At 42.6% G+C, this 15630-nt stretch overlaps 1 protein-coding gene across 1 annotated transcript in view; it reads left to right on the forward strand.

Annotated features, from left to right (window-relative positions):
• The first annotated feature begins 2 nt into the window (after positions 1-2).
• kri1 (KRI1 homolog) overlaps positions 3-15630 on the forward strand; it is a 30438-nt gene continuing 14810 nt past the window's right edge. The window contains exons 1-9 of the mRNA XM_062971405.1: positions 3-137; positions 224-291; positions 3988-4093; positions 6249-6351; positions 9127-9193; positions 9582-9616; positions 10575-10671; positions 11694-11771; positions 13106-13236. Of these exons, the coding sequence (XP_062827475.1) occupies positions 53-137; positions 224-291; positions 3988-4093; positions 6249-6351; positions 9127-9193; positions 9582-9616; positions 10575-10671; positions 11694-11771; positions 13106-13236 (770 nt within the window). The 5' untranslated portion in view covers positions 3-52. The remainder of the gene's footprint in view (positions 138-223; positions 292-3987; positions 4094-6248; positions 6352-9126; positions 9194-9581; positions 9617-10574; positions 10672-11693; positions 11772-13105; positions 13237-15630) is intronic.

The following is a 15630-nucleotide window of genomic DNA, read 5'->3' on the forward strand; positions in this document are numbered from 1 at the left end:
CCCGGAAGCGGGCCTCTTGTCGCACGCGGGAAGGACGAGGGAACGAGAAGCGATGCCCGCGCAGCCCGAGCTCCGCGTCAACGAGGCGTTTGCCGCGCGCTACGGGAAGTACCGCCGCCGGGAGGAGCTCCAGCGCCGTGAGTGGCCGAGGGGCGGCCAGGGGAAGGGGAAGGGACCACCTGGGGCCTCAGAGGGTCACCTGCGGCTCTCTTCTGCCCCGCAGTGCAGGACCGGTATGGCGGGGAGCCCGAGGAGACCACCTCCGAGTCGGAATCCAGCGAGGACGACCAGGTCAGGAGTCCAAACTCACCAGGGTTTCTTTCCTCCTTTCCTCGGTTATGAGCCTGTGAAGCTGTGGAGAAAGGGGTGTTTTTGAGCATGCGCAGAGTGGCGCCCCTTCACCAGAAGGAATTGTCGCGTGTTGAAGGCTGCATCTATCATACTTTGGAATTAATTAACTCAGTGGTTCTCAAACTTTTTTTTTTTGACCAGGGACCACTCTCCAACATTAGTACCAAAAGGGTTATGAATCTATTTTTGGTCAACTTGAGATTCGGTTTGGTTATTGGGAGGGATAACCAACTGGTAGGGATAGCCAACACTCCAGAAGACAGGAGCAGAATTCAAAACGATCTTGACAGACTAGAGAGATGGGCTGAAACTAACAAAATGAAGTTCAACAGGGATAAATGCAAGATACTTCATTTCGGCAGAAAAAATGGAATGCAAAGATACAGAATGGGGGACACCTGGCTAGACAACAGTACATGTGAAAAAGATCTTGGAGTCCTTGTGGACAACAAGTTAAACATGAGCCAGCAATGTGATGTGGCTGCTAAGAAAGCCAATGGGATTTTGGCCAGCATCAATAGGGGTATAGCGTCTAGATCCAGGGAAGTCCTACTCCCCCTCTATTCTGCCTTGGTCAGACCACACCTGGAATACTGTGTCCAATTCTGAGCACCGCAGTTGAAGGGAGATGTTGACAAGCTGGAATGTGTCCAGAGGAGGACAACTAAAATGATTAAGGGTCTGGAGAACAAGCCCTATGAGGAGAGGCTTAAAGAACTGGGCATGTTTAGCCTGCAGAAGAGAAGGCTAAGAGGAGACATGATAGCCATGTACAAATATGTGAGGGGAAGTCATAGGGAAGAGGGAGCAAGCTTGTTTTCTGCTGCCCTGGAGACTAGGACGCGGAACAATGGCTTCAAACTACAGGAAAGGAGATTCCACCTGAACATCAGGAAGAACTTCCTCACTGTGAGAGCTGTTCGGCAGTGAAACTCTCTCCCCCAGACTGTGGTGGAGGCTCCTTCTTTGGAAGCTTTTAAGCAGAGGCTGGATGGCCATCTGTCGGGGGTGCTTTGGGTGCGATTTCCTGCTTCTTGGCAGGAGGTTGGACTGGATGGCCCATGAGGTCTCTTCCAACTCTACTATTCTATGATTCTATGATTCTATTTGGGGTGCTTCTTCAGAAAATTGATAGACCACATCAGCTTTAGTTTCTGATACAGAATATATGCCATCCAGTAGCTGCCATCTGCTCGCCCGCAGAAAGCTATATTTAATAATCTAAAGCTGACGTGGTCTATCCAATGCAATTTTCTGAACCAGCATCCCAAATAACCCCTAGAACAGGCCTAAAAATGAAGACACCAAGGCACCCTTGTGTTCAGGTGTCACATGGAATGGCTCCACTCAGGGGGAGGGAGGAGGAGGAGAAGCAGCAGTCAGGAGACTTGTTGTCGTGTCTTTTGTAGTCAGCCTCTCCCCTCCTGAAATCCCCATTGCCTCAGCACTATAAGAAGGTTTCGCTAGACCAGTTGCTCTCATTACAATAGTGTAGTAACAGTGAGGCAGCAGACCATATGTTGTCGAAGGCTTTCATGGCCGGGATCACAGGGTGGTTGTATGTTTTCTGGGCTGTATGGCCATGTTCCAGAAGTATTCTCTCCTGACGTCAGGAGAGAATACTTCTGGAACATGGCCATACAGCCTGGAAAACATACAACAACCCTGCAGACCATATTTTAGTTCTTTGGGACCACTGGTTGGGAACCACTGTTGTAACTTGAGGGTACACTGTAGAATACATGCAGAGACAGAGAATAGCTTTTACCAGAGCTAGATTGGCACAACTTAATTCTATGATAGAAACAGGACGATTTCAAAAAAACCATACCACAAAAGAACATGCATCTGTGGTGCAACAACCATAGAGGACATTATGCATATTTTGTTTGATTGTTGTCTATATGCCAAAGTGAGATCCCAACATTTATAACCTCTTTTGATTAAAACAACTAACTGGGATCAAATTGCCAGATTATAACTTGGTCCCTTCCTTAAACCTCTTAGGCAATAAAACACAGTGCAGTGGTACTCCCCTAAAGGGGCCAGATCACATCTGATCTTGGAAACTAAATTGGGTTAGTCATGATTAGTACTTGGATGGGAAACCACCAATGAATCCCAGGTGCTCTTGGGTTATATTTTGGAGAAAGGAATTGGCAAAATCACCTCTTGCGTATTCCTTGCCTAAGAAAAACCTATGAAATTCATGGGGTCTCCATAAGATAGATGACTTGAAGGCATGTATGCACAGGCAGCTGTGTTATTTTTATTTATATCCCTTCCCCTCCAAGATTGGGATTCAAAGTGGCTATGCTGAAGCCTGAGTAACATTTCCTTGCTTGGAATGGGGGCTTATGTTACCTCAGTGGTGGTAGCTATAAGGGGACAACATAGGGGCATTCTCCATAACCTTTCCCATGAAAAGGTTCTTTTAGTCTTTAAAATTTCAGTTGAATCATAGAGTTGGAAGAGACTGCATGGGCCACATTGTCCAACCCCATGCCGTGCAGGAAAAGCACAATCAAAGCACAGATGTCCACCCAGCCTCTGCTTAAAAGCCTCCAAAGAAGGAGCCTCCACCACAATCCGAGGCAGTGAGTCCCACTGTTGAACAGCTCTTAGGGACAGGAAGTTCTTCCTAATGTTCAGGTGTCCTTTCCTATCATTTGAACCCATTGCTCCGAGTCCTAGTTTTCAAGGCAGCAGAAATCAAACTGATCCCCCATCCTTATGGCAGCCTTTCAAATATTTAAACATGATCATCATGTCTCCTCTCAGTCTTCTCTTTTGGAGGCTAAATAGACCCAGCTCTTTAAGATGCTTCTCATAGGGATTCATGGGCTCCAGACCTTTGATCCTTTGAATCACCCTTCTTTGGACCCGTTCCAGCTTGTCAATATCTCTTAAATTGCCCAGAATTGGTCACAGTATTCCAGGTGAGGTCTGACCAAAGCAGAATAGAGAGGCACCACGACTTCCCTTGATCCAGACACTGTACTTATTTTGATACAGCCCAAAATTTCATTGGCCTTTTTAGCTGCTGCATCACACTGTTTGCTCATGTTCAAGTTGATCATTGAGAAAAACAGTGTAGGTATCCATGACAAAGGGAATATGAACACAGCAAATATGTGTTTTAAGTGTGAACTGTTTTCAGTGGTTCATTCTTTAAAATGCTACAAAATTTGGGACTGAAAGATGATTCTGTTGGAGGAAAGCAACGCTCTAAATATTCTTATGTTGAATGCTCTTGAATGCCAATGAATACCAGGAGCTGTAGGCTATGTTTCAGGGGAAGGAACTACAAAAACCACTTCTGAATATTCCTTGCCTAAGAAAACCTTATGAAAATCATGATTTGCCATAAGTAGATAGGCAACTTAAAGGCGCATACACACATAGCTCTCATCCTCTACTTTTGTGTTCTTGTGATGTTGAGGTGGTTGGAATGGATGTGATGTTGGGACTGCTTTGTCTTTATTTGTTGTCAAGGGGAAATGTCAAATTCACTTCCTTGTTGGCTATACTTGTTTAGCTTTATCCTTGTTGAACAAGAAAAAAAAACACTTGAGGTTAAACAAGTAGATTCTTCTATAATCCTCCTAACCTAGTGTTTTTTCTCTCTTTTGGCAGGAAGTTGATCCCACAATTGATCGTGCTTTTTATAGCACCTTGGCCTTATTGAAAACCAAGGATCCAAGGATTTATCAAAAGGATGTCACATTCTACAGCAAAGAAGGTAAGCTCTTTTTTGTATCCTCTGCAGATTTTTGACTGTTTTTATCCCTGATATAAAGACTTTTGAGGATTTCAAGGAGTAGCTGTCCCAAAAATAATAGGTCAAGGGAGATAGAGGCTGGATCTACATTGACCATATAATGTAGTTCAAACTCTTGTAGGTCTTGCCATGGAGTGGGAGACAGTGGGCCCTTTCACACAGCCATAAACCCAGAATATCAAGGCAGAAAATCCCACAATATCAGCTTTGAACTGGGTTATGAGTCCACACTGCCATATATTCCAATCCAAAGCAGAAAATGTGAGATTTTATTCAGCTGTGTGGAAGGGGCCTGGGTTATCATCCTAGGACTAGTGCGAGTCGCAGGGTTTTGGCTGCCCCTAAACTGTCAAAGCCTCCCTGAGCCAAACTGCTAGGCAGGTGAATGGAAAAACAGCTTTGATCCAGGATTTGATTTTGGATGAGCATACCCACCTGGCTTGCATTATAAAATCAGAAGAGATTAATTTCTCCCATCTTTGCCTACCATGGTTCTCATTTACAGCTGCAGGCAAGGTCTTGGGGCAGGGAGATGGAGTTGCAGTGGTCTATTAAGATTCCATCTCCTTTCCCAGCTGTCTGTTCCCACTGTACTGTATCTGAAGTAGGATTTCTGGTGGTGTACCGCCCACCCCACTGCTTTCTGAGCTGGCTGAGTTGGTTGCTGTTGGTATGGGAGCTTGTTGTGTGGGACACTTTATTATTATCACTCTGTTGGGAACATGTGAGGGCTTCATGTCCTTCACGATGACCATGGATGTAACCCAAACAATAACTGGGATAATCTCCAGCAGGCATGAGCAATCTTTGGCCCTCCAAGTGACTTCAACTCCCGCAATTCCTAACAGTTGGTAACTGGCTGGGATTTCTGGGAGTTGAAGTCCAAAACACCTGGAGGGCCCAAGTTTGCCCATACCTGATCTACAATGTAGGACACTCTGGGCATGTTTTTTTTTGTGCTGGTTAAGATGATGGTGATCTGGGTGTGGAGGGTTAGGGTAGCTCTGTTGTCACGGAGGCCCCTTCTACACTGCCATATAATTCAGATTATCAAATCAGATCATCCACATTACCTGCTTTAAATTGGATTATCTGAGTCTATGCTGCCATATAATCCAGTTCAGAGCAGATAATCTGGATATGGCAGTGTAGAAGGGACCAGAGTGATCAGTCTTTGAAGGGGTTTAGACTGACTGACACTCAGATCCTCTGCAGGGATAGATTAATTAAGATGGTCTGCCCTAAGAGGAATATGGATCCAAATGGATTACTTATAGCTCTTTTGAGCTTTACTGTTGGTATGTGATACCGTCAAGCTCATGTCTAAACTCTGCAGTAGGAGAATGACCAGAGTTACTGTCCTTGAGTGTCTCCTCTCATGAATTGGAGCCAAGTAAGCACCCTGGTACACTATGGAGGCAGTGGTGATTAAATAAATGGGACAGGAAGAAGGGCATTGATAGCTGAAAGATGGTGTGCTTGAACACATGCTAGAGCCTATTAGAAAGCCTATTTGTGGCAGTGGTGGCACCAAAAAAATCATTTGACTCTGCCATCATTGTGTCTGTTTGTATCATCTAGCAGAGGCATGGGCCCAGATCGTTTGAAAAACCTTTATCTCCCTATACCAGCCTACACATGCTCTAAGGTCTTTTGGGAAAGGCTTATTATCAGTTCCATCACCATCTTTCATGGTGAGGGCATGAAAGAGAGAGATCCTTCATGGTAGCTGCTATCAATTTATAAAAATCTCTTCTGGAGCCCCATCTCCACTGCCATATAATGCATGTTGAAGCTACATAATGCATTCAACTGCATTATATGGCAGTGTAGATGAGGCCTGGTTGGCTTCCTCCACTTCTTTCCACTGACAACCTTTTTTGGTGGAGTTTTAATTAATGAAGGTGGAGTATTTTAATTTTGTTATGCTTTAAGCATTTTGAATGCTCTTTTACCTTGCTGTTAACTTACATTTAATAGAAATTTGGCTTAATTGTGTTTTCACTTTTTGTGTGTGTCGTGATTTTTAAAAGTTGTACGCTTCCTTGGATCCTGTAATGAGAGAAAGACAGGCTATGTGTAGAGTTAACGATTTAATTAATTTGTTTCTCTTCAGACTCTGACTCAGAGAGTGACAATGGCAATCCACCCAAAAAGAAAAAAGAAAAGCCTATGTTCCTCAATGACTATGAGAGGAAGGTGATCTTGGAGAAGGCTGGGTAAGGCATAAAAATTGGGCTGTTTGTCATATTAAATCCTTAGCCTTGGAGAGTGATTTTCAGTCTTTGGTTCTCAAAGGTGTGTGAGACTTCGGCTCCCCAAATTTTTGAATATTAATTGTATTGGATGGTACTTCTGGGAGGAAAACAGTGTTTTATACGGGTAGACTTAATCATGGAAGCCACAGCCTTGTGTCTACAAGCAATAGTCATTCATTCCACAGATATATAAACCCCACTTGCCTAGTTTCCAACAGATCTCACAACCTCTGATGATGCCTGTCATAGATGTGGGTGAAACCTCAGGAGAGAATGCTTCTGGAACATGGTCATACAGCCCGGAAAACTCACAGCAACGCAGTGATTCCAGCCATGAAAGTCTTCGATAACACAATGGCCAGGGCTGTTGATAACAGGAAGATTTGTAGGCTTCTCTTTCATAGGGTTTCCATAAGTCAAAGTCATCAAGGCCATGAAACAGAGCTGGTATTAGTCTTTCTTTGTGCACATTGGTAACTTGGATCCTGGTGTAATGGAAAAACTAGCTCTATTTGCATGGTTCATATTAATTTGTACATGGCAATAGAGACCTTCATGGCGTGTCTGGAATTTGCTGAAATGAGGAATTAATGCTGAGTACTGTGGGAGGATGTGGGGGTGAAGAATGAGGCTGATGGAAAGGGATTGAGTGTCATGCTGTGACTCACAAGAAACTCCACAGCCTGATTGTACTCTCAAAACGCCATGGTTTGCTAGTTCTTTTCATTCTTTTATAAGAAAAGGGGACATTGTGGTATTTTGCACTCCATACTTGTCTTCTGCCTAGCACATTGATTTGGCTTACATCTTGTCTTCCCTTTCAGTTAGTACTAAGGCTGTATTTTGTTACAGAATGGAATTGGGGACTCCTTCTGTTTCAAGACATTTAATACATTGGAATTGCAGTAATGTATCTGTACAGCCCCTTGCAATTGATATCTCAATGTGGATGGCCATTTAAGAATTCCAAGTTTACTTTATAATTTCATGAAGGGTGACCTTGGGCAATTCACATTCTCTCCGCCTCAGGGGAAGCCAAGGGGCAATCCCCTCTTGCTAGGAATACCCCTTGATAGATTTGCCTTAGGGTTGCTATGAGTCGGAAATGGGTTGAAGGCACAAAACAATAGCAATAGTATGGGTGCAATGCATCTTGCTACCTCTGTTTACTTTTCAATTATTTTAGTTCAAATTAAATCTGTTTCAGTGGAACTTGCATCACAACTCAAATCAAATGTCAGATTTCTCCTTTTAGCTGTTGATATGCACAACCAGTTTCTCCCTTTCTTTTGCACATCGTCTTCTGACCTTTTTATCCCCTGACAAGGACAAGCAATAAGCTTCTTGTGTCTCAGTCTGGAGTTTTGGTCATTTGAGGGGAGAGGTGAAAAGGTTGGCCAGAAGGGAGGGTAACATAGCAAGGACAGCAGATGGAAATGAAGATTTTTTCTAGTATCCCCTTCTAGGTCAGGTAAGGAAGACAAGTAACAAAAGACTAAAGCTTCCTCAAGTCCAATTCGCCCTGGGTATCCACAAATTCTGCATCCACAGATTCCATCATTTGCAGCTTGAAAATAAATTTTAAAAATCCAAAAAGCAAATTTGATTTTGCCATTTTATATAAAGGCCAACCAATATATTGTGCTATTATGTCAAATTGAACTTGAGCACCCATGAATTTTGGTATTCATGGGTGGTCCTAGAACCAATTTTCAGCAGATAGCAAGTGCTTGCTACAATATTCCTTTCCTTCTGGCACTTGGAGATTGCCACAGCTGTATAGCTCTCTGGAGGCAATATTCTTAGTTTGGATGGAGGAATATACCTTATTTCAGGTTGTCCTTACATACTTCCTGGCAGAAAGACTTCTCCCTGTACTTGATATTTTGGTATTTGATACATGATATTTAATTTAACTATTACTGCCACAAACGCAATCAGTACACTGCTTACATACTGGATTACTTGATGGCCATCTGTCGGGGTGCTTTAAATGTGATTTTCCTGCTTCTTGGCTGGGGGTTGGACTGGATGGCCCATGAGGTCTCTTGAACTCTATGATTCTATTATTCTGCTGTCCATTATATATCAGTGCTGTCAGATTTCAAATACTGTTGATATCTTGGTCTTGAATACAAAATAATATTTAACTATTTGTCATGTGTGACAAATGCGATGCTAATCACTGCTGTCCACTCTAGATCAGAGCTGTCAGATATACAGTATAAACTATTACATTTGAATAAACACTGAACGCTATTATGCACCAAGTAATGTTAAAGGTCATTTTGATGGCAATATCAAAACAGCACAGTCATACTAACCAGTATGGAACATCTCATTTCTCATTTAAAACCTAGGTGGTAAAAATGGCAAAACTCACTAAATATCAAACATTCTTGTTTGTTCCTATACTCACACCTGAATATAACAGAAGCTGGGTTGGTTCCCTTTCCTTCCCTTTGCAAGATTGATCAGGATAGGAAGGTGTTTGCTCACTTAGCTCAGTAAGGACATGCCAGATCAGCCTTTGGGGTGAGTTATGGGCCCACTTGGTACTAAACCATTTCTTATGCCTAGATACGATTGTGATTGAAGCAGTCTTAGAAGCTAAAAGTTTTGCTTTCATTTGGGGAGGATCACTGCAGTCTTAAATGTCTTATCTCCAGACCCACACTTCCTGTGGGGAAGAGGGATCTGTCAATTTAATTATCCTTGCTCCCCCCCCCCCAACAGCAAATATGAAGATGAAGAGGAGGAGGAGGAGGAGGAGAAGGAGGAAGCAGCAATTAAAAATCCAAAGGTGAGGCAGGGTGAGGCACTGAGTTGACTATATACTCATCCCTCCACATTTGTGACTTTTACTTTTGGGGATTTGATTATTTGCTGATTTGATTAATATGTTCTCTGTAGAAATCTCTAGGTCCTCCAGTACAACTTTGTGTTCAACTTCCAATGGAGTTGCACTGGAGGATCTGGAAATTCCTAGAGAGAGGTGTTCTCAGTTTTTCTTTGCATTTTTTCCTCTCTCTCAGTGGTCCCACACCTCTATCCCCTGTGAATGTGGAGGGATAACTGTACATCTAGAAAAGTGAAGTGTTTTCATGGAAATTTTTGATCAAAGTTGAAAAGACTGCAGTGAGTTGTAGCATACTGTGCTAATCTTCCCTCTTCCTCCCGCTGTTTGACAGAGCTATGTGGAAGAACAGAAGCAGCTGAAGCAGAGGTGAGAAAGAGTGAGTTGCTGGGAAACGCATCTTCAGCTTCACAGTCTTATGTCTTTCCATACTGCTTGCGTGTCTGTATGTGTATGGAACATATTTTGGTTGTGGTTAATATCTAATATGCATATAATGGGAAGGGAACTTGATTTTCCACCTCCTTAGCAGCCCCTCACTTCTTTCCCTCTTGTCTCCTGGGGAACTGAATACTTACAGTGGACTGGGCGCTGCTAATTCCCACTGAGTTTGTTCTTTCCCCCGAACTAGGGTTTTCCTGAGTTCTAACAGCAGTGATGTCCATAAATACGTCACGTTCTATCTGTGATAACCACAGGAAGAAGATTTGCTGGAGTCTTTCCCTTGCGGTAGGGTTGGGCAACTTTGAAGGAAAGTTGCAGTGTCATTCCTGGTGAACCCAGAAGTGACAAAATCTCTCTTCCAGTTTCATGTATTGACTTCCAAAAGGTCTTCAGTGATATTCTGCGAAGCGTAGTGAGGGGCAAGAGGACCCAAATCTTTGAGGGACATATTTTAATCACAAAATGATCTGTTTTTTTTTTTTTTTTAACAGAGGTGATTAGGAACTTTGGGGAAGTTTGAGAGAGTTGTAAAGCAGGGAAACTAGGGATACACTTTGGCCACTCTACTCTGTAGGCTTGCTCTGGGGCAAAGTAGGATGGCCCCTTAAGTTTACTGTGAGAACGATTGCTCCAATGTTCCAGTGTTTCCCAAACTCTGGCCTTCCAAGAGTTTGGAACTCCACCTCTCAGAATGCCTGATCATTGGCTAATGTAGAGGAGACTTCTGGGAGTTGAAGTCTGAAAGACCAGGAGAACTAGTGTTTGGAAATGACTTCGTAGTTGGCTTCGCAGAGTTCCCAATGATGAATGTCATCCTTTTATATTCTCAAGGCCCACGGCCTTGAATGAATGTGCTGAGCCTGTCCTTGCCCTCCTCACACAGCTTCCAGAGGTTTGTTGCAGACAGCGATGAAGAAGAAGAAGAAAATGACAACTTGTCATCTTTACTACGCAAACGAGCCAAAAGTAAGGAAGAGAAGGTGAGTGTGTGAGGAAATGGTAGGTTAGTCCTTATTTCTTTGGCTGTGGCTCATCCAGACGGAGTGCCAGTGGACAGCTGTTGTGGTGGGAGAGAAGGAAGGGTGGGAAGCCCAGCATTTCCCTTTTACAATTCTCCATAGCATCTGGAGCTCACGAGGTCTCTTCAGATAACTAAACAATGAAGTATCTCACTACCATGGCTCATTCTTGTTTGATTGCGGTGTGATTCATTGCGTTTCATAATTTCAGAATGAAACACATTTGGCTTCCTTTGTAGTAGATGCCCGTATATTTTCTGCTTTTAGGAAGCATGATATCACCTTCTAACTACCTTAATGGACACAATTACATTACTGATAAGCAATTGCACTTGATTCCTGGCACAGTTGGATTTACTGTATGAACAGAATGACTTGTGGCTGGATGGCCATCTTTTGGGGGTGCTTTGAATGTGATTTCCTGCTTCTTGGCAGGGGGCTGAACCTGATGGCCCATGAGTTCTCTTCCAAGTCTTATGGTTCTATGTACCTGAAGCATCCTGTCAAGTCTTAAGGGAAAGAGACTTCTCCCCCCATCTTTCTCCTGATAAAATGGAGGGTGAACTTTAAATCCACTATGAGATGTTGGATTTGCATGGAAAATGCATTCCGTTTTGCCTTATACGGTAATGCAATTAGCTTTCTTCCTCCTGCAGAGACAGTTATGGGGGTTTCTCAAGGTGCTTCTGGTCCAAAGACTTTGGTTGCACTTGTTTTTCTGAATAAACATGCTATAAGATGGCCTTGATAGTACCAGGCTTCTGGTGAAATATAGCAGATATTCTCTTCATTTGGAAGTAATTTGATATTTGACATCAGTCCTTGTTTCATCTTTTTTTGTGGGGAGCAGAGTGATTAATTGATTGCTTATTAATAAATACCCACTAAGGAATGGATTTGAAATTTCAGCTATTCAATTAGATGTAGCCACCATTACTCATATCAAGGAGAGGTTTGTCTCTGTTCTACTCAACTAATTTCAGGAGCACGAGGAGGCTGACTACATCCGCTGGCTGAAGGGCCAGGCGAATTCAGGTGCAGAAGAGGCCCTTCAAGACCTGGTAAGTGAGAGACTGGGAACCGCCTGCTGTACATGGTTATATGGTGGGTTGCCGTTTTTCAGCAGCCAGGCTAGTTCTCTATGATCACAGTGGCTGCTTCTGGTTGAGATTTGATGCATTTTAAATGTTGGAAAAGGCATGTGGCACTGCTTTCAGGACTCATTGATAACCATTGTAAGTGATGTTTCTCATAATCCTACCCAGTCTCCTTGTTGTAGCATTTTCAATAGAGAGTAGCGAGGAAGAAGCTTGTCCCTTACGCCTTTGCACCATTTCTTAGCTTCATCTCTGACTAATCTAATTGACAAATACTGCAACAAAGTAATGACAGAAATGATCATCTTGAAGCAGTAAATACTGGTTAACATGAATATCCAAATGCTACTCAAAGTTCGGAACTTGTGTGGGCATATTAGCCTATAGTTTGGCACCACTTTTCCTAGAATTTACAACCACGTCATCTGGCCGCCTTCATAACAGTATGTGCTCATCATTTTTATCTAGCCCTGTTAGGATAAAATGGCTTTTGAGAGCATACACTAGCTCTTTCCTATTTGAAAGGCCTATACAGGAATGCTGAAAAAGTATTGGGTAAGCACAGTGCGGGGATTGGGATAGCCCTGTCCCCTCTGAGGCTGGATCTACAGCCTCCTCTACATTGTTATATAATTCAGATTATCAAAGCAGATAATCCAAATTATCTTTTTTGAACTGGATTATATACGTCTACACTGCCATATAATTCAGTTCAAGGCAGATAATATGGATTGTATATGGCAATGTAGAAGGGGCCTACACTGTCCTATATCCCAGGATCTGATCCCAGATTATCTGCTCATCCCATATTACCTGGGAGTGTAGACTCATATAATCCAATTCAAAGCAGATAATTGGATCAGATCCTGGGATATAGGGCGGTGTAGATCCAGCCTCAGCCCCTCCATGAATTAATGCACCCCTTTCTCAAAGATATACAAAGGACTATTCGGTTGTCTATATGGAAAAGTTATCTGGACAGTGTCAGGGATCTTTGGGCTCTCTGGTTTGGTGATTTTATTTCAGCTGCTAGGATGTATTTACGCTATAGAATAAATGCAGTTTGATGCAACTTTAATTGCAATGCCTCAATAATGTGGAATCTTGGGAGTTGCAGTCCTACAAGGCCTTTAGCCCTCCTCCTTTTTTCTTTTTTTCTTTTTTGCTAAAGAGGGCTGTTGCCTTACCAAAATACAAATTCCATTTTTTGGCATTGAGTTGTAGTAGTTGAAATGATCTCAAACTGCATTCATTCTACAAAGTAGATGCACCCCTTTTCTCCCACCAATTTTCCACAGGCACCTCTTAAAGAATATTGGAATGACCCCAAACTGGATGAGGGGGAGCGGTTCCTGAGGGATTACATCCTAAACAAGCGCTATAAGGAAGCAGGGGATGGAGAAGAAGAGGAAGAGGAGGAGGAGGATGGGTGAGTGCTAATGCATTTTTTAAAGCTCTCGAGGATGGGATATAAGCCTCCCTGACTGACCCCTGGGGGAAAAATGGGCTGTAGGGATGTGTGGAAATGAAAAAGTAGTTGAGAACTACAGTAGAGTCTCGCTTATCCAATGTAAACGGGCCGGCAGAACGTTGGATAAGCGAATATGTTAGATAATGAGAGATTAAGGAAAAGCCTATTAAACATCAAATTAGGTTATGATTTTACAAATTAAGCACCAAAACATCATGTTATACAACAAATTTGACAGAAAAAGTAGTTCAATACACAGTAATGCTATGTAGTAATTGCTGTATTTATGAATTTAGCACCAAAATATCATGATATATTGAAAACATTGACTACAAAAATGTGTTGGATAATCCAGAACATTGGATAAGCGAGTGTTGAATAAGTGAGACTACTGTATTTGTTCTTTATGGGCTGCAAAATCTTGATTTCACCCAGCAGGTGTTTAAGGATAAACATTTTATTTTCTCAGCTAAAAGAACTGACAGTGATATGGAGAGCATTGATGTGATAGTTATACTATGTCCATGACATAATCATAGAAACCAGTCCTGTGTGTTTTCAATGTCTCCTATTTCCAGGCAAGCTAAAGTACATTTTTATGGAAAACTTGTCAGTAGTAATTCTTATGTTTGTTCCTATAGCTATAGGTTTGTGTTGAGATATATGTTGTTTTTGTTCTGTGCCTTCATGTTGCCCCTAATCTGCAGTGATCCAAAAATGTGTGACTTGGCCATCCTGCTCTTCATAGTCTAATGCTCAAACTACTTTGCCACATGCTATATATGTGAGACTACTACCATCTTACTGGAGCCCCCAGTGGAACAGCAGATTAAATTCCTGAGCTGCTGAACTTGCTGACCGAAAGGTCAGCAGTTCGAATTCGGGGAGTGGGGTGAGCTCCTGCTGTTGTCACTAGCTTCTGCCAACCTAGCAGTTTGAAAACATGCAAATGTGAATAGATCAGTAGGAAGGTCACAGCACTCTGTGCAGTCATGCTGGCCACATGACCTTGGAGGTGTCTACAGAAAGCGGCGGCTGTTCGGCTGAGAAATGGAGATGAGCACCAACCCTCAGAGTTGGACACAACTAGACAATGTTAGGGGAAAACCTTTACCCCTAACTTTATTACCATCTTTCTTTGATTCTAAAACACCATTGATTACTAAATGTAAACTGTAATTTCAGTATCATCAACAGGAAAGAAAGCTGTATCTATGTTAGTAAAAGCACCCTCAATTTTAAGATGCTCCCCATTTTAGAGATGTTTATATGGGGAAAAATTTGTCTTAGAATCAAAGAAATAGGGTATATATAAGGCACTGCAGGAAAATGCATCCCAGCTACATTGCCTGAAAATAAGCCTTCTTCTACACTACTATATAATCCAAATTATCAAAGCAGATAATCTACATTATCTACTTTGAACTGGATTATATGAGTCTACACTGACATATAATCCAGTTCAAAAGAGATAATCTGGATTTTATATGGCAGTGTAGAAGGGGCCAAAGAGGACACATTAGATCCCACTTTCTTGTTCTGAAATTAGCAAGCTTGATTTGGCACTGAAATTGAACCCAGCTATTGTACCCCCCCTCCCCAACAGATGCTTTCTGGGCAGCAACAAGGCTCACAACATAGTAGCATGCTAGACTTGCTTTGTATCTATTTCAGCAGTTTTCCCTAGAAACCTGCCTTTGGCTCCTATTGGTTCACCTAGAGAATCCCCTTCTGTTGTGGTCCAATTGAAACAAAGAGTCTGGTGTGGGCGGGCACTGGGTTTGTTGCCAGGCCATGTGCTCTTGGGGGAGTATGGCTGATGGGACTCAGAAATTGTCTCATGTTGGTGAAGTAAAATCACAGTGCTCTTTTGCATTGCAAATGTTGTTTTCCCCAGCAGCTAGATGTTTTCCTTGAATCAAGCCGGTTTCAGTTGCCTTTCATTTTTTGGCTGGCCCATTATATCAAAGGTATATATGCCATGATGCTTCAGTACAGTGCTGCTGGTGGCTGAGGGAATCTCAGTGCATAGATAGTACTTTGGCAAGGATGAATAGAGTAGGGCACAAGGGAAGGATCTCATAAGCACTTTCAAGTGGCAGGTGAATGCTTTTCACCACCAGACAGGGCTAATCACTTTGGCTTTCTTTTTTAGAGGACAGGATATCAATAAATATATATAATAATACAAATATAAAAATGCTATGACCAAACTGTGCCCCTCCCCCCAACTTAAATCTGGACAGTAAACGCCTTAACCAGGGGACCGGCACTATGATATCAGTCAGACAAAAGGCACTGCACATCTTCTTTGGGCATATCCATATTAAAAGCAGTTGACCATATCCATAG

Source organism: Anolis carolinensis, chromosome 2 (genome assembly GCF_035594765.1).
Source record: "Anolis carolinensis isolate JA03-04 chromosome 2, rAnoCar3.1.pri, whole genome shotgun sequence".
NCBI lineage: Eukaryota > Metazoa > Chordata > Lepidosauria > Squamata > Dactyloidae > Anolis > Anolis carolinensis.